This window comes from Schistocerca nitens, chromosome 2 (assembly GCF_023898315.1).
Source record: "Schistocerca nitens isolate TAMUIC-IGC-003100 chromosome 2, iqSchNite1.1, whole genome shotgun sequence".
In the NCBI taxonomy this organism is placed as follows: domain Eukaryota; kingdom Metazoa; phylum Arthropoda; class Insecta; order Orthoptera; family Acrididae; genus Schistocerca; species Schistocerca nitens.
Window position 1 is genome coordinate 321,832,983 of NC_064615.1, and position 19,010 is coordinate 321,851,992.

At 40.0% G+C, this 19,010-nt stretch overlaps 1 protein-coding gene across 1 annotated transcript in view; it reads right to left on the reverse strand.

Annotated features, from left to right (window-relative positions):
• LOC126236109 (5-methylcytosine rRNA methyltransferase NSUN4) overlaps positions 1-19,010 on the reverse strand; it is a 112,683-nt gene that overhangs the window by 26,735 nt on the left and 66,938 nt on the right. Inside the window, exons 3-5 of the mRNA XM_049945178.1 lie at positions 8,533-9,031; positions 5,488-5,619; positions 4,059-4,213 (exon numbers count right to left, since the gene is read on the reverse strand). Of these exons, the coding sequence (XP_049801135.1) occupies positions 4,059-4,213; positions 5,488-5,619; positions 8,533-9,031 (786 nt within the window). The remainder of the gene's footprint in view (positions 1-4,058; positions 4,214-5,487; positions 5,620-8,532; positions 9,032-19,010) is intronic.

Sequence of the window (19,010 nt, forward strand, 5' to 3'; positions counted from 1 at the left end):
ATACATTAATGTAATACAGACAATGTACAAAGGACACAATTGTAGACTTAGAACATCATTGGGGAACTCTGAATACCTTGAAATAAGACAAGGACTTAAACAAGGAAGTATTCTATCTCCTGCACTTTTTAATGATGTGATGGAGGGAATGAATAGGGCAGTTAAAGATATAGTAAAAGAAAAAGACAAAAAGATGATTTTTGCAGATTATATGGTAATATGGGGCAATAAAGAGGTAGATGGACAGTTACAACTTGATGCGTGGAAGGAAACAATGAAAAGGTATGGATTAAAAATAAATAAAGATAAGAGTGAAGTAATGGTATTTGGAAGAGAGAAAGGGATCAACAGAAATATTACTTTGAATGGAGAACCCCTCAAAGTGGTAGACAGTTTCACTTATTTAGGGAATGAAATATTTAGTGATGGAAGAATAACCAACGAAATTAATAGGAGGTTACAGAAGGGAGGCAATTTCTACCAAACAATAAAACACCTGATTTGGAATAAGGAAGTTTCAGAAAAAACAAAACTCCTTATGTATAAGAGTTATTACTTCCCCATTGTCACCTATGGAGGAGAAACATGGACAAGAACAGAAAGGGACTGGAGCAGACTGCAAGCAGGGAAAATGAAATTTCTCAGAGCAGTTAAGGGAAAAACAAGAATGGACAGACTAAGGAATGTAGATTTCAGAAAGGACCTTAAACAAGGAAGTATGAGAGAAGAAATTGAAAAAAAGAGACTAAGATGGTGCAGGTATGTTACGAGGATGTGTCGCCAGAGACTCCCCAAAATTATGGAAGAGCTAAAGATGGATGGAAAAAGACCTAAAGGGCACCCAAGAACACAGTGGAAAACGGGAGTGAGAATAGCTGTAGAAAGGAGAGGTGTGACCTGGCAGCAAATGGAGGAAGAAAAGTGGTGGGAGGACCAAGCCAAATGGAGAGGACTCGTCAGCACCCAGACCCTGCAGTAGCTGGAGTGGGATCCAGATATAAATAGAGTAACACATAAACTGCAAAAACCCTTCCGTACATTCCTCAAGCTTTTCCCCATTTTCATGGTTTAGCTCATTCTGGCATAAGGACTACAATGAAACTCCTAATGAGTAGAGTTATTTTGTTATACATAAAAAGTGATGAATGGATTTAATCATGTGTTAGCTACCAGAAAACCAAGTTCACTCACCACATAAAATCGCAATTTAACAAATTTGTATAACTTGATGAATGTTTCAGAGTTGTACACACCGTCCTCATTGGATCTTTGTCTCCTTCTAATGGCATGATGTACTGCTCGACTAGCATTGATTGTTTCACATCCTGGATGGAAGTTACACTACTCGAAGATATCACAGCTGAAAAACTAGCAAAGGCCTTCCACCAGCACTGGAGTGTAAGATTTGGCGTTCCATCACAGGTAATCACCAACCACGGAACACAGTTCAGATCATAATTGTTTAAAGTCTGAAGTCTGCAATCATGGCCCATAACACTTCTAACTGGGCAGAAACTTTACCTACTGTTCTACTGGGGCTATGTATTGCAGTACGAGAGAAATCAAACCATTCCATTGCACAGATGGTATTTGGAAAGACAATAAGACTTCCTGGTGAATTTTTTGAAGGGCCATCTACGAAGATTGAACGTGATTCAATTGCATCTGATTTGCCAAAGCAAATGTAACGTCTGAAACCTAGTTGACCTACATATAGCACATCAGGATCAGTCTTTGTTCCTAGAGGCCTACAGACATGTTCCCAGTCTTTCTAAGATGTGACAGGGTTAGAAAACCATTAGAACCTACATGTGAAGTTCCTTTCCCCGACATAGCAAGGTGTGAAAAATATTTCACCATCTAGAGGAAATGCAAACACATAAGTGTGTCAGTGGACAGACATAAACCAGTCTACCTTCTCCAGAAAACAATGAAATCAGAAAAGGATCTTCCACAATTTTCTAAGGACATCCAACTGCAACCTTTTCCAGACGAATCACTTTCAAATATCAGAGTGTAAAGTCAGGAAGGACTATAAGGTTTCCACCTCGGTTCTTAGAGCAAGATATCTCTGTTGAGATTATTAATGAACTACCACATCAGACATTGTCAAGAGCGTCCTGTCATCAAGTACAATTTTTCTTGTCATTCTAACATACTCTGTATTTTTGTTGATGTTATTTTTACCTTTTATAAGAAATTAACTTCACCACAATGTATAAATTCATAACTTCACTGCTGGTGCGGGAGCAGTGTAGAGATCACATTGATACCGAAAGAAATTTTGGAAAAGCTATCCATTGTAATAACAAAAAGTAATTGGCGTTCACCATTATTCACAGGCTGTTTCATGATATCCTGAAATACCTTTGATTTTTATAAAAGCTCTCTGTGATCTGGTTCAAAAAAAGCAGATGACATTGTGTAATTAATTATGTATATTGGAAAATATTAAATAAATATTGTTTAGCAACATTTTTTGAGCTCCAGTAAATATTCCATGCAATCACAATTGCAATCTGAAAGAACATCTAGGATGAAAGACATTTTGCAGTGATGATGACACTGATAGACCACTTCTCGAATGGTTACATGAGCGGATTTCTATTATCAAGGAAATGAAGGACCGGTGGAATGTCACAACTGTTATTTACAGAGACTTGGTAACCATGCTGAAAAATAGTGTCATGTATCTGTGTCACTTTGACATGTGCTACAGCAGTCAATAAAATTTCCTTGGCTTACCATAGCATTGTGTAATTTACTTTTTAAAGTCACCTCACATTACTACACTTTAATCAATTTTACAACTAACATGCACTGAGACATGAGAAGGACTCATATTCCCCTGATAATAGTAAAAGACACTGTTAGTTGCCATGCAACATTATTTCCAGTATATCAGCTGTGTCTTGAAAATTATTAATGCAATATTTGGAGTCATTATTGTTACAACTGGTGAAATGCTTGTATTTATACTAAGACTATATACTTGGTGACTATTTTCATTACATTTCATTGCCACAAGATATGAATAAAAAAAATTGTGATATAAGTAAATTTTAGCACAGTAAACTAAATGTTCACAGTTTTATGTTGTAGTGAGATGTATATTTTGACATTCTGAATGAAATATTATGGCACATTATTAGAAAACTGCAGCTTTGTGGTGTAAAAGTTTCATAAAAAGACTGAATAAATGTAATTATAATGTAAATAAATTAATGTATTACATTAATACACTTTAGTCCTTGAGTTTCATCGCTACAGTCATTTTGGTGATGTTGAATGTTGTACCTAGTTTTAATTGTGTATACACATGAAAAATGTAATCAAATACAATAGTCAAACAATGAAATGTACTTCTGAGTTTAAGAGCTGGTCATAGGCTCATACACACAGATTGGCAGAAGACTGATGACTCTGGAACTTGGGTCACATTATTCTAGTAGTTAAGAAAGGTATGTGTTTTGAGTAAAATTACTTCTCAAAAAAACATAAAAGATCATGGGACAAGTAAATATAGTCAAAGTGGCAGAACTGGGAATCAACAATCATATGAAATAGATGAGATATACAGTCTGCAGTGCTGTAAACTGAAAATGGTTATTATTATTATTATTATTATTATTATTATTATATTACAGTAATAATAATAAAAAGAAGCAAATAAAACAAAGGGGAAGGGAAAAAGACGAGCAAAGAACCTGTAAAATGAAAGAAGAGTATGTGAAATTTCAATGATACATTTCGTTCAAGAAGGGAGATAAAATTTTGCATAATCTATGAGACATTAAGCAAAGGCTCAAACAAACATGCTATCAAATGAAGACATAACAGATAATGACATTTTCCCAGCAACCAATAGTATTCTTACAGTGGACATGCAATTATATCAGTTATGTGATTGCAGGTGAAGGATGAGCTAGACATATTGAAGTCAGCAGTTAAACACTTCCTGCATATTATGTTGTACCAGTGTCAGGAAATATTTTCTTGAGGGAGCTTGTTGTCTTGTGAGAATCACCAAACTGGAAACCACACAAAAGTACACTCACTTTGTCATACAAGTCGTCTTCATCAATTGCACTTCCATCACCTTCAGTAATTATGATTTGTTTTTCCCATTTCTCAAAGTCATATAGATACTGTTTGAACATTGACTTAATTCTTCTGACTCTTGAGTGCTGAATATCATTACAAACGAGATACTCTGGTGAGAGAAAAGTAAGTATAAATATTTCAGAAAAACTTTTACTTTGTACTCAATATTCTAAGAAAGGAATACCAAGACAAACAGTATGTATGACACATAAAGAAATAAAATAAAGACAATAAGGAAAGCATAGATTGCCTCTGACTTGCAGACAGGCACAATGGAAAGAATGCTACAAATAATCAGCTTTAGGACAAAGTCCTTAATCAGAAGTAGAAAACACACACGCATCCACACAACACACAAACAGATGACCACTGTTGTCTTCTGTGCACCACATTCTACACAGCTATGACAACTATCAAGTTGTCTGTTCACACAAATGACCCCGCCAAATTGAGGCAAAGAGAAGTTACGCCACACAGTTGAGTTGCTGAACATGCCGCCCAACACAATGTTCTTCACTTTTATTACTGCTTCACAGCCTGTGCTATCTGGATTCTTCCCACCAACACCAGCTTTTCCGAACTGCACAGGTAAGAACCCTCTCTGCAACATATCCTTCGTTCCTATACCACCCCTGGCCTAAACCTTCATTATCCAGTCCTCCACCTGCCTATCCACTTCCCTGCTCCCACTACACTACTACACTTGCTGCCTATCTCACTAACACACTCAGATAGTCCTTTTCCCTTTATCTACTTCTACTTCAGTTTCCCCCCCCCCTCCCCTCATCCCCCCTTCCCCCTCAGCACTGCCTTCTGGTGCTGCAACTAGCTACCCTACCCTGTCCCGACTACACTCCTCCATATTCCCATAGGCAACACTAGAATCTTCCCCCACCCCTACCCTGCAATCCCACTTCCCCACCCAAAACTTTTCTGTATCCCTAACTTTTATTTAATTGCTGCTTCTGAAAACTGGCTTGATATCTCCAGAGCCAAGGATTTTGCTCACACGTTCTGTGATCTGTTACAAGTATACGGTCCAACTACGACTGCATCTGTGGTGAACAGGAATCTAGCTGGGGTGATAGACAGTGGTCACATGTATGCGAGTTGTACTTCAGTGAACTTGTGTGTGTGTTTTCTACTTCTGATGAAGGCCTTTGTCCAAAAGCTTTGTTTTCCTAGCATTGTTTCAATTGTGCCTGTCTGCAACACAATGCCTTCTCTATGTGGTGAGCAGCAACCTATCCTTTCCACACTCTCATTATTCCATCCTGAACTTTCCACTGTCTGAAATTAATAATGAGTGAAAAAAACACAACTTGAAACAGTGAATTAAACAACAGGTGCTATGAAGCATTTTTAAACTGTTTTGGGACTTACTAGGATGAAGCGTCTGCAGTATCATGTAAGACTTCCCACCCGGTGCTGCACACATGTCCAGCACTGCATCACCAGGCTCCACACCAAGTGCCAAAACCGGCAGCAGGGATGACCCATTAAGCAAAAAGTAGTCTGCAGTTAAAAATAGTATTGTCAGTCACCAGTGCTTGCTCCATAAAAAACTAACTACAGTGCACTGGCCAACAGAATTTACATATCAGCCTTGGATCGGTGTTTGAGCTATACAACACATAGGAATCCAGAAGTGATACACTAAGAGAGTTGTATTGAATTTGATTGGTTTATCAAATATCATAATTAGTACAAAAATGAAAATACACACGTTCATTTACTATATAACTGTACTGCATAGATATATTCCAAGCATCAAGAGAAAACCACCTCATCATTGTTAACCTACATCAGGAACACAGCTATAACATACAAGAGAGCCTACATCTAGTAACACTGCTAGTAACATCAAAAACCATAAAGAAAGTAGTTCAGATCAGCACACAACAAAGCTCAAGCATTCCCATAAAGCACACAGACTTTAAGACAGAAGCATGCACAAGTAGAGCTATAACAAAAAACAATGACTATTTTGGAAACCAAAAATTTCTTCCCTTAAAGGAAAACAAAATCAGCAGCAAATATGTCAAAATCATCTAACATATGCTAATCACATAAAGAGTATTACACCAAACTGAATAAATTAATTTGTCCTACCACGCTGATGTTTTCATTTTTAAGACTATGTGTCATCAACAGAGTATATGTTAACATGAATATTTCCAAGAAGTTAAAACTGTATGCCAGATTGGAACAAAAGAACCAGGTTTCTCAGTAATATTCCTCAGAATATCGTAAAACTGAACTTTCCCTCAGTCCTACCTCTTATCATAGCATCAGGGGAGAGTTTCTGTGAAATTTTGACAGTATGGAGAACTACTTGCAAGTTTAAACATTCAGTCAGTTCACGAGCTGTACTAGCACAGAAAAAGTATTAACATTAATAGAACAAAAAAATCAGTCCAAGTCACAACTATTTTATTTTTCATTCGATGATTAGTTTCGGGCTGAGACCCATGCTGGAAGTTCGTAAACTGTTAATATATTCCTAACAAAACACAGTGTTCATATCCCAATCTCTCACAAATGTTCATTGCAAAAGAGATGACTTGTGCACGACACTTTCACAACTGACCAAGTATCTAGCAGGTGCTCCTTCATAGATATGTTTCCTGGCTGATATCCATCCACCACTCGAAGTACCTAACAAAAATGACTAGAACAGTTGTCAAAACGTGGTGCATAAAACTGAATCCACAATCCCGGGATTGGAATGACTCCTTACCCTCTCCCTTAAAACCCACATCCTTTCGTCTTTCCCTCTCCTTCCCTCTTTCCTGATGAGGCAACAGTTTGTTGCGAAAGCTTGAATTTTGTGTCTATGTTTGTGTTTGTTTGTGTGTCTGTCGACCTGCCAGCACTTTCATTTGGTAAGTCACATCATCTTTGTTTTTAGATACATTTATATTATATTATAGATAGTTTAACTTGTTAGAGATATGTGCCCTTAGACAAACATCCAAATTACACACAAATGGGGAAATGGAATTTAATAATCAATTTGTTTAGTAAGGCAGAACCAAGGAATAACGTTCATGACATTATAGATATAAGGTAAGCCTGTGATGCTGAAGCACGGAGGAAAGAAAAATTTTGGGATTTTGGGAAACGTGGGACTGGGGCATACAGATTAATTTAGAATAAATTGGAATGCATCAATATTAAAAGTGTAAAATCATAGTATGTGATTTAATTTATATTTTAAGAAGCCAATGTAGTATATGAAAAGTTGAAGACAGAAGTGACACCACAATGTTGACCAATGACACTGAAGGAGCAATGAGCTGTACAGAAATTACAGCTGACAATGGAAGGTCTGAAACAGGACAATATAGCAGATGTTACAAATGCAGAAGTCAGGGAAAATTTATGGGTCGGGCTGGGTTATTTGGGGGAAGAGACCGAACTGTGAGGTCATCGGTCTCATCGGATTAGGGAAGGATGGGGAATGAGCTCAGCTGTGCCCTTTCAAAGGAACCATCCCGGCATTTGCCTGAAGCGATTTAGGGAAATCACAGAAAACCTAAATCAGGATGGCCAAACGTGCGATTGAACTGTCATCCTCCTGAATGCGAGTCTAGTGTGCTAACCACTGCGCCACCTCGCTCGCTGGAAAATATATGATATGATATATGTGATGTGGTGTTTAAACTGACAGACAAAAGTAGATTTTATTTGTGGGTTTCTCTTTGAAATTGGAAGTGTATTTTCTTTTGTGTTTTGATGTTCATCTGCAGTTTTCTTTCAGAATTTGTGTAGTTGGGTTTAGCTGGAGTCACTTCAAACAAGTACTGGTCATCATGTTTCACGCGATGGCCCGTCTCAAGGGAAAATGTCAGTTTGTTTCTCATTAAAAACAGTTTTGCAAACGATTTTGTTTGTCCATTCAATGTGATTATAAATTGGACTAAAGCAATATTAGTTTAAAAATTAATAGGGACCACAAAACACAAATAATAAATACTAGAGCTTCAACAATCACTGAATAGTGCTGCTGCATTGTAATAACGAGCTAGACAGGGTGGCATGGGTGAGCACATGAGGAAAATTGCTTCTGACTCACTGCTTCATGTTTTGCTGTCCTACATTACACTAACTGAGGATCGCTCTATCGAATATACACATAAAATTGCATTTTAAGAATGTTAGTTTGAAAGAGGAAATAATCTGACTTTTTCTGTTGACTCTCTTTAACTCCATATATTTTGATTTTCTCCATCAAGGCATTCCAAAATACAATTGAGAACATCTGGGAGTAAAAATGGCAAGGACTATGAAAACTAGAATAAGTAACACAGAATACTGAGAAAACTAACAGCAAAAGATGAAGAAACTGACAAGGATGAAAAGATCTAGCTGAATAAATGACATTTCTTTCAGAGACTGTCTGGCATCATTACTTTCTGTACTCACTTAAAACTCCAGTTGATCCAGTTTTTGGTTCTGGAAATGGCATTACATTTCCTCTTTCAAAAGTGAATACATTCAAGTATTTAGGAAAATTGAGAGATTCTTCACTTTTAATCACAACTGGAAAGTCAGAAGCATCCTTATAGTAATTGTAATGTTGCGATTCAGGAACATAGTCATCCAGTCCCTTCAGTTGGGTAGCAGGGACAAATTCCTGGAGTGCACCAGCTGACAGTCCAATTGAGGGATCAATAATGCGTAGATTATCAATTTGGTGCCGTTCTTTGTCATAAGCTGAGTCTGCATTTTTAGCTCCAGTATGATCTCCCACTTGGATGGATGATGCCAACTGTTCTTGTTTTGAAGATATATCCTTTTCCATCTTCCTATCCATTTCAAAAACTCTTTCCAGCTGCCTCCGTTTTGTAGTTTCAGATTTTTTTGCTTTAATTCTTTCAGCCTCAATTTCAAACAGTCTTCTTATGTTTATTGCTCCTTGATTCTGGAATAACAATAAATGAAATTATGAAAACAACTGCGATTTGAGTAAATAAACAGGTGTATTTGAGATTAAACAATGGAAAATACAATACAGTATAACAACTACAAAAATCAGGCTGCACTACTACTTACCACTGACAGGCAGTATTGAGTGGCAGGAGACACATTTAAAAATATTTTGAAAGTAAATTATAACAATATTATGAAAAGGGAAGCTGCTACACACCATATAGCGGAGATGCTAAGTCGAAGATAGACACTACAAAAAGACTGTCACAGATATAGCTTTTGGCCTGTAAGGCCTTCATCAAAATTAGAACACACACACACACACACACACACACACACACACATATGCAAATGAAAGTCACACACACATGACTGCAGTCTCAGGCAACTGAGGACACACTGTGTGCAGCAGCACCAGTGCATGATGGAAGTGGCGATTGGGTGGGGGTAAGGAGGAGGCTGGGGTGGGGAGGGGGAGGGATAGTAGGGTTGGGGGTGGCCGACAGTGACATGCTGTTGGGGAGTGTGCAGGGACGAGGGGGAAAGGGGGTAGGGCTGCTATGTGCAGTTAGGAGGATAGACGGAGGGTAGCGGAGAGATGAGGGGGGGATAGTGTAAAAGGAGAGAAGTAAAAAGATGGGGTGCAATGGAAGAGTGAGGGATGTGTAGGAGTAGGATTAATCCACTAAATTACAGGCCCATATGGTTAACGTCGATATGCAGCAGGATTCTGGAATGTATAATGTGTTCAAACATTATGAATTACCTCCAAGAAAACTTCTATTGACACACAGTCAACATGGGTTTAGAAAACATCGTTCCTGTGAAACACAACTAGCTCTTTATTCACAAGAAGTGTTGAGTTCTTCTGACAATGGATTTCAGATCAGTTCCGTATTTCTGGATTTCCAGAAGGCTTTTAACACTGTACCTCACAAGCGGCTTGTAGTGAAATTGCATGCTTACGGAATATCGTCTCAGTTATGTGACTGGATTTGTGATTTCCTGTCAGAGAGGTCACAGGTTGTAGTAATTGATGGAAAGTCATAGAGTAAAACAGAAAAGATTTCTGGCATCCTCCAAGGTAGTGTTATAGGCCCTTTGCTGTTCCTTATCTATATAAACGATTTGGGAGACAATCTGAGCATCCACCTTAGGTTGTTTGCAGATGACGCTGTCATTTATTGACTAATAAAGTCATCAGAAGATCAAAACAAATTGCAAAATGATTAAGAAAAGATATCTGAATGGTGCGAAAATTGTCAGTTGACACTAAATAATGAAAAGTGTGAGGTCATCTACATGAGTGCTAAAAGGAATTCATTAACCTTCAATTACACGATAAATCAGTCTAATCTAAAAGCCGTAAATTCAACAAAATACCTAGGTATTACAATTACAAACAACTTAAATTAGAAGGAACACATAGAAAATGTTGTGGGGAAGGCTAACCAAAGACTGCATTTTATTGGCAGGACACTTGAAAATGTAGCAGATCTACTAAGGAGACTACCTACACTACGCTTGTCCATCCTCTTTTAGAATACTGCTGCGTGGTGTGGGATCCTTACCAGATAGGACTGAGAGAGTACATAAAAAAAGTTCAGAGAACGGCAGCATTTTTTGTATTATCACGAAATGTGGGAGAGAGTGTCACAGAAATTATACAGGATTTGGGGTGGACATCATTAAAACAAAGGCATTTTTCGTTGCGACAGAATCTTCTCACGAAATCCCAATCACCAACTTACTCCTCCGAACACGAAAATATTTTGTTGACACTGACCTACATAGGGAGAAATGATCACGACAATAAAATAAGGGAAATCAGGGCTCATACAGAAAGATATAGGTGTTCGTTCTTTCCGCGCGCTACACAAGATTGGAATAATAGAGAATTGTGAAGGTGGTTCGATGAACCCTCTGCCAGGCACTTAAATGTGATTTGCAGAGTATCCATGTAGATGTAAATAGATAGCTGTAGATGTGTAGTGCTGGAATGGGAACAGAGAAGGGGCTGGATGGAACAGGACAGTAACTGACAAAGGTTGAGGATAGCTGGGTTACGGGAACATAGGATATATTGCAGGGAAAGTTCCCACCTGTGCAATTCAGAAAAGCTGGTGCCCAGCATACCCATTTTTCTGAACTGCACAAGTGGGAACTTTCCCTGTGCAATTCAGAAAATCTGGTGTCCAGCAACACCAGCTATATGGTGAGTAGCAATTTTCCTTTTTCACAATATTGCTACATTCCATCCTGGATTTTCCATTGTTTAAAAGTAAACTAAGTTGTCGACATTGTCCTGCAGATTTAGAGAAACACAAACATATTCATAAGGTGCTGAAACCTGGCAGCAGTGAGTAGTGAATTCGGCAGGGGTGAGTAGTGGGGGTACAGAAGAGGTGTGGGGCAGGAGGAGAAAGGATAACAGATTAGGGGTGGAGGCCGATGCTGTACTGTTGCCTGTGAGAGTGTGCAGGGATGGACTGGGGACAAGATGGTGGGGATGCCAGGTGCACCATTGGGAGACAATTCTGGAGGAGAGAGAGAGAAGAGGAACTAACTGTGCATGTACAATCTGGGGAAGGCAAAAGTGTGGCATGTGTGAGGCTGGAGTGGCAGCAATGAAGGGCACAGAAGGGGGTTGAGGACATCGACCTAGCAAAGTTCCCACCCATGCAATTGAATAAGATCTGATATTGATGGAAAGAATCCAGATAGCAAAAGCTGAAAAGCAATAACTGAACTCAAACATAGCATGTTGCATGGCATGCTTGGCAACTGTGTGGTCCAGCAGTCTCTTAGCCACAGATTGGCGGAGGCCATTTAGGCAGACAGACAGCTCGCAAGTGGTCCTAAATCGACAGACCACAAGACACACTGCTTTTGATAGGACAGGAAACACCGTTGAACACCTTTGACAGGAGTGGAGCAGTTGTTAATGAGAGGATGTACGGGAACTGTCTTGCAATCACCACAAGAGGATAGGTTGTAAAAAAGGGATACCTTGCTGCCATGTGGGTGGTAGCTGTCAAAATGGAGGTATTGTTGATGGTTGGTAGGTTTGATGTGGATGGAGGTACTGATGAGGCCAGACTTGACGTGGCAGTCGAGATCACAGAAGGTGTTCATTGGGCTGAGGAGGACCTAGTGAAGTGAATGTGGGAGAAGGTATTGAAGTTCTGGGAGAATGTGGAAAGGGTGTCCTCTCCCTTGTAACAGACCATGAAGATGTCATCAATGAACCTGAACCTGGTGAGCGATTTGGGATTCTGAGTGGCTTGGAAGTTACTAAATACAGCCTTCTGAAACTCCTTCACCAAAGAAGAAAAAAGTAAATATCCCATAAGTCCAATCAAGAACAGATGCCAACATGAGTAACTTAGAAGTAGTCAACCACGGAGTAGTGAAGAGACTTAAACCATGTAATAAAAACAACTTTTCCAGTCCAGACACTAAAACATTAAGGTTCCTTTCAGAGTAAGCTGATGCAACAGCGCTACACAAACAACCATATACAACCACTTCCACGACGAAGGATCAGTACCCACAGACTGGCAAGTTCCACCAATATTCAAGCAAGGCAACAGGAGTAATCACCTGAATTACAGGACCGTATCAAAAACGTTGATTTGCATGAGGATTTTGCAACATATATTGTGTACAAACATTATGAATCACCTCAAAGAGAATGATCTAATGACATACAGTGAACACGCATTTAAAAAACATGGCTCTCGTGAAACACAACCAGCTCTTCACTCACACGAAGTGTTGCATGCTACTGACAAGACATTTCAAATTAATTCCATATTTCTAGATTTCCAGGAGGCTTTTGACACTGTACCTCACAAGCGGTTTGTAATCAAATTGCATGCTTATGGAATAATGTCTCACTTAGGCGACTGAATTCATCATTTCCTGTCAGAGAGGTCACAGTATATAGTAACTGATTCATAATAACTGACAGAAAGTCATCGAGTAAAACAGAAGTGATTTCTGGCATTCCCCAAGGTAGTGTTATAGGCCCCTTGCTGTTCCTTATCTATATAAACGATTTGGGAGACAATATGAGCAGCCATCTTAGGTTGTTTGCAGATGATGCTGTCATTTATCGACTAATAAAGTCATCAGAAGATCAAAACAAACTGCAAAACAATTTAGAAAAGATATCTGAATGGTGCAAAAATTGGCAGTTGACCCTAAATAGTGAAAAGTGTGAGGTCATCCACACAAGTACTAAAAGCAATCCGTTAAACTTTGGTTACACGATAAATCAGTCAAATCTAATTGCCATAAATTCAACTAAATACCTAGGAATTACAATTACAAACAACTTAAATTAGAAGGAACACATAGAAAATGTTGGGGGGATTGGGGGGGGGGGGGGGAGGCTAACCAAAGACTGAGTTTTATTGGCAGGACACTTAGAAAATGTAGCAGATCTACTAAGGAGACTGCCTGCACTAGGCTTGTCTGTCCTCTTTTAGAATACTGCTGCGCAGTGTGGGATCCTTACCAGATAGGATTGATGGAGAACATCAAAAAAGTTCAAAGAAGGGTAGCACGTTTTGTATTATCATGAAATATGGGAGAGAGCATCACTGAAATGATACAGAATTTTGGTTGGACTTCATTGAAAGAAAGACTTTTTCGCTGCGACGGAATCTTCTCACGAAATTACAATCACCAACTTTCTCCTCCAAATGTGAAAATATTTTGTTGACACCGACCTACATACGGAGAAACAATCACCACAATCAAATGAGGGAAATCAGAGCTCATATGGAAAGACATAGGTGTTCGTTCTTTCCGCATGCTATACGAGATTGGAATAATAGAGAATTGTGAAGGTGGTTCAATGAACCCTCTGCCAGGCACTTAAATGTGATTTGCAGAGTATCCATATAGATGTAGATGTAGAGGGAACATCCAATTGTACCAATTATTATGCTTTCTTCCCATTCCACTCACATATGGAGCATGGAGAGACTGACTGCTTCAATACCTTTTTGTGAGCTGTAATTAATTTAATCTTGTCCTCATGATCCCTAAAGTCATCATTTAAAGTTGGTTCTTGAAACTCTGTAAGTAGGCTTTCTTGGGATAGTTTATGTCTGTCTTCAAGAGTCTGCCAGTTCAGTTTCTTCAGCATCTCTGTGACACTATCCCACAGGCAAACAAACGTGTGACTATTCATGCTGCGCTTCTCTGTATACGTTCAATATCCCCTGCCAATCATATATGGCATGCATCCTATACACTTGAGCAATATTCTAGAATGGGTAATTTGTAAGCAATATCCTTGGTAAACTTATTGCATTTCCTCATTATTCACCAACAAATTGAAGTCTCCACCGGTTTCATCCATAACAGCCTATGTAATCATTCTTTTCATATCCCTTCAATATTATTGAATTTTCCTAATGCATTAGCTTATTGAGAAAGTGAAAAATGAATGTCTATATACCATGGGCATCACCATTTTTTGGGGCACTCTGGATGCTTGAGACCATGTATTTCAGTGGCATTTAGAATTCCTAAAGCATGCCTGTTTAAGCCTAGATTAAAACATCCTTTGTGATTACCAAGAGTAAAAAAGTTACAATATTTAAATTTACCAAAAGTGTGTGTATAATCATTATGAATTATGTATTATGTCCTAAACAATCATGAGAACTGTTTCACAATGAATATTTTTTCAAACTAAAACCAACTTTATTTGTATTGGAAATGTAAATAATTACCCTTTATCTACATGATTTTATTTAGTTCATTTTTCAAACATTAAAAATAAATGTATGAACACAAACTGAAAACTATGAAACTAAGAATGAAAATGTAAGAAGTTAAAAAGTCACAAACAATAAATAAATATGGTATCGTGAACATTAGGTAAAATAATCCTACAAAGTTTATCCTAATGTGAGCCAAATGCATTTCTCCTTTTGTGAAAATTGGATGTAAATATTCTAGCAATATTTCTTATGTCTATTCGATCCAACAGTAACTCGTGCACACTGCAAACTTCTACTTCATAGAGCAGTAAACCTGTGTTCTGCTTCACTACTGGAAGCTAGGCATACAAGCATTTGTATTATCAATGCTTCAAACATTGATTTCTAGGTATGGAGGTACCACATTCTGCCCTTTTTTCTCCAACAACACTTTTTCCAAGGAAACCTATTTCTTCATGCCAGGTTGATCAAGTATTCCATATCCACACCCTTGGCAGCCATATAAATACACTCCTGGAAATTGAAATAAGAACACCGTGAATTCATTGTCCCAGGAAGGGGAAACTTTATTGACACAGTACAGTGTATATCCACCTTTCGCAGCAATGCAGGCTGCTATTCTCCCATGGAGACGATCGTAGAGATGCTGGATGTAGTCCTGTGGAACGGCTTGCCATGCCATTTCCACCTGGCGCCTCAGTTGGACCAGCGTTCGTGCTGGACGTGCAGACCGCGTGAGACGACGCTTCATCCAGTCCCAAACATGCTCAATGGGGGACAGATCCGGAGATCTTGCTGGCCAGGGTAGTTGACTTACACCTTCTAGAGCACGTTGGGTGGCACGGGATACATGCGGACGTGCATTGTCCTGTTGAAACAGCAAGTTCCCTTGCCGGTCTAGGAATGGTAGAACGATGGGTTCGATGACGGTTTGGATGTACCGTGCACTATTCAGTGTCCCCTCGACGATCACCAGTGGTGTACGGCCAGTGTAGGAGATCGCTCCCCACACCATGATGCCGGGTGTTGGCCCTGTGTGCCTCGGTCGTATGCAGTCCTGATTGTGGCGCTCACCTGCACGGCGCCAAACACGCATACGACCATCATTGGCACCAAGGCAGAAGCGACTCTCATCGCTGAAGACGACACGTCTCCATTCGTCCCTCCATTCACGCCTGTCGCGACACCACTGGAGGCGGGCTGCACGATGTTGGGGCGTGAGCGGAAGACGGCCTAACGGTGTGCGGGACCGTAGCCCAGCTTCATGGAGACGGTTGCGAATGGTCCTCGCCGATACCCCAGGAGCAATAGTGTCCCTAATTTGCTGGGAGGTGGCGGTGCGGTCCCCTACGGCACTGCGTAGGATCCTACGGTCTTGGCGTGCATCCGTGCGTCGCTGCGGTCCGGTCCCAGGTCGACGGGCACGTGCACCTTCCGCCGACCACTGGCGACAACATCGATGTACTGTGGAGACCTCACGCCCCACGTGTTGAGCAATTCGGCGGTATGTCCACCCGGCCTCCCGCATGCCCACTATACGCCCTCGCTCAAAGTCCGTCAACTGCACATACGGTTCACGTCCACGCTGTCGCGGCATGCTACCAGTGTTAAAGACTGCGATGGAGCTCCGTATGCCACGGCAAACTGGCTGACACTGACGGCGGCGGTGCACAAATGCTGCGCAGCTAGCGCCATTCGACGGCCAACACCGCGGTTCCTGGTGTGTCCGCTGTGCCGTGCGTGTGATCATTGCTTGTACAGCCCTCTCGCAGTGTCTGGAGCAAGTATGGTGGGTCTGACACACCGGTGTCAATGTGTTCTTTTTTCCATTTCCAGGAGTGTAATTCCAAAACATTCCTGTTGATAAAGGGATAGAAATTCATGTAGATCCAGGCCCTCGGACAATTGCTACGGAACTTTTTTTTTCTTAGAAGTTGCAGCTGTTGTAAGTCGAGCATAAATATCTTAACATTACATTCTTCATATTAGAAAGAAAACTTTTCATTTATCCTGAGTTTGTTAAGGCCCTCAGTCATAAATTCAGCTGATGAATAAAGTCCTAAGGCAGTTCTTTTTTTTCTTGGAAACTCTTGTTCAGGATTTCCAGAAGTTTAGTTACTACTTCTCCATTAGGAAACCAAGTCATATTTTGCCAACCTCAAAAACACTAAGTAGGCCAATGACTCTTCACACCCCTGTTCTGTTAGTTCACTCACTGCCTTGAGAACCAAAGGACATTTTTTTCAAACTGTCATTGATTTGTGACCAGCAGAACAACCATCTAGTGGGACATAAAGGCTTGATCTTGACAACATTATTGACATGTCCTTCAGCCACATTTTCAATAATAAGCATAAACTTGACTTCTGCTTCTGTGTTTAAAAACAGTATTCGCAACTGATGAGCTGATTCCTCCATAGCTGAGTGGTCAGCGCAGCAGACTGCCATGTGAGGGAGCCAGATTTGATTCCCGCCTGGGTTGGAGATTTTCTCCGTTCGGGGACAGGGTGTTGTGTTTTCATTTCATCCTCATCGACATGCAAGTCGCCAAAGTGGTGTCAACTGCAAAGACTTGCACCAGGCGACCGGCCTACCTGACAGGAGGCCCTAGTCAAACAACATTTCATTTTTCAGCTGATTCCATGGAGATTTTGACAGTTCTTGAAATTTCACAGCTCGCTTTCAAAATGAAGCAGACTTATGCTTATCTACCATGCTACTTCATCATTTGTAGTCCTACCAACACAATTTACTAAAACTTGCAATATGGTCTATTTAGTGAGTAATGTAAGTGGATTTGATTTACTGGAAGGTTAGTAAATCCCGCAAACCATTAATTCTTACTGCACAATAACTTTCAATACGTGTAATAAGTTACACCTGGATATATTTGTTCAATGGTGTCATTTTTTGTCAACTAAGATTCAAAAAATTGAAATTGCTTTTCAAACAATATTTGGGGGGGGGGGACCACACGTCCACCCTAGCGGTGAAGCCCATTCTAAACACATCTGTATGTACCCTAATCTCTCTTAGCTTATTCTCATGATTCCTACATGAGATACACAAAGGTGGCAGCAGAATGTTTGCACAGTCTTCTTCAAATACGGCTTCTTTACATCCACCCAAGAGTATTTTGCAGGAAAAATGTCTTTCTTCTGAGGATTCCGATTTAAGTTCCTTGAGCACTTAAGCTATACTTCTGTATGGGCTGTAGGTACCCTTTACGATCATAGCAGCAAGTTTCTGAATTTGTTTGATGTATGTTGTTATGCTTACTTGATAAGGACTTCAAACAATTGAACAGTATTCTACAATTTGTTGCACTAGCATCTTGCAAGCAACTTTGCAGAACCCTTCCAACAAATACAGGGTGTTACAAAAAGGTACGGCCAAACTTTCAGGAAACATTCCTCACACACAAAGAAACAAAATACGTTATGTGGACATGTGTCCGGAAATGCTTACTTTCCATGTTAGAGCTCATTTTATTACTTCTTTTCAAATCACATTAATCATGGAATGGAAACACAGCAACAGAACATACCAGCGCGACTTCAAACACTTTGTTACAGAAAATGTTCAACATGTTCTCCGTTAGCGAGGATATATGCATCCACCCTCCGTCGCATGGAATCCCTGATGCACTGATGCAGCCCTGGAGAATGGCGTATTGTATCACAGCCGCCCACAATACGAGCATGAAGAGTCTCTACATTTGGTACCGGGGTTGCGTAGACAAGAGCTTTCAAATGCCCCCATAAATGAAAGTCAAGAGGGTTGAGGTCAGGAGAGCGTGGAGGCCATGGAATTGGTCCACCTCTACCAATCCATCGGTCACCGAATCTGTTGTTGAGAAGCGTACGAACACTTCGACTGAAATGTGCAGGAGCTCCATCGTGCATGAACCACATGTTGTGTTGTACTTGTAAAGGCACATGTTCTAGCAGCACAGGTAGAGTATCCCGTATGAAATCATGATAACGTGCTCCATTGAGTGTAGGTGGAAGAACAAACTAAAATGAGCTCTAACATGGAAATTAAGCGTTTCCAGACATATGTCCACATAACATCTTTTCTTTATTTGTGTGTGAGGAATGTTTCCTGAAAGTTTGGCCGTACCTTTTTGTAACACCCTGTATAATGTCTCCAGTCACATTCCCTAATACTGATTTTATGCTGGTCCTTAGAATTTATTCACTCTAGTTACTTGTATGGCGTGGCATGTTC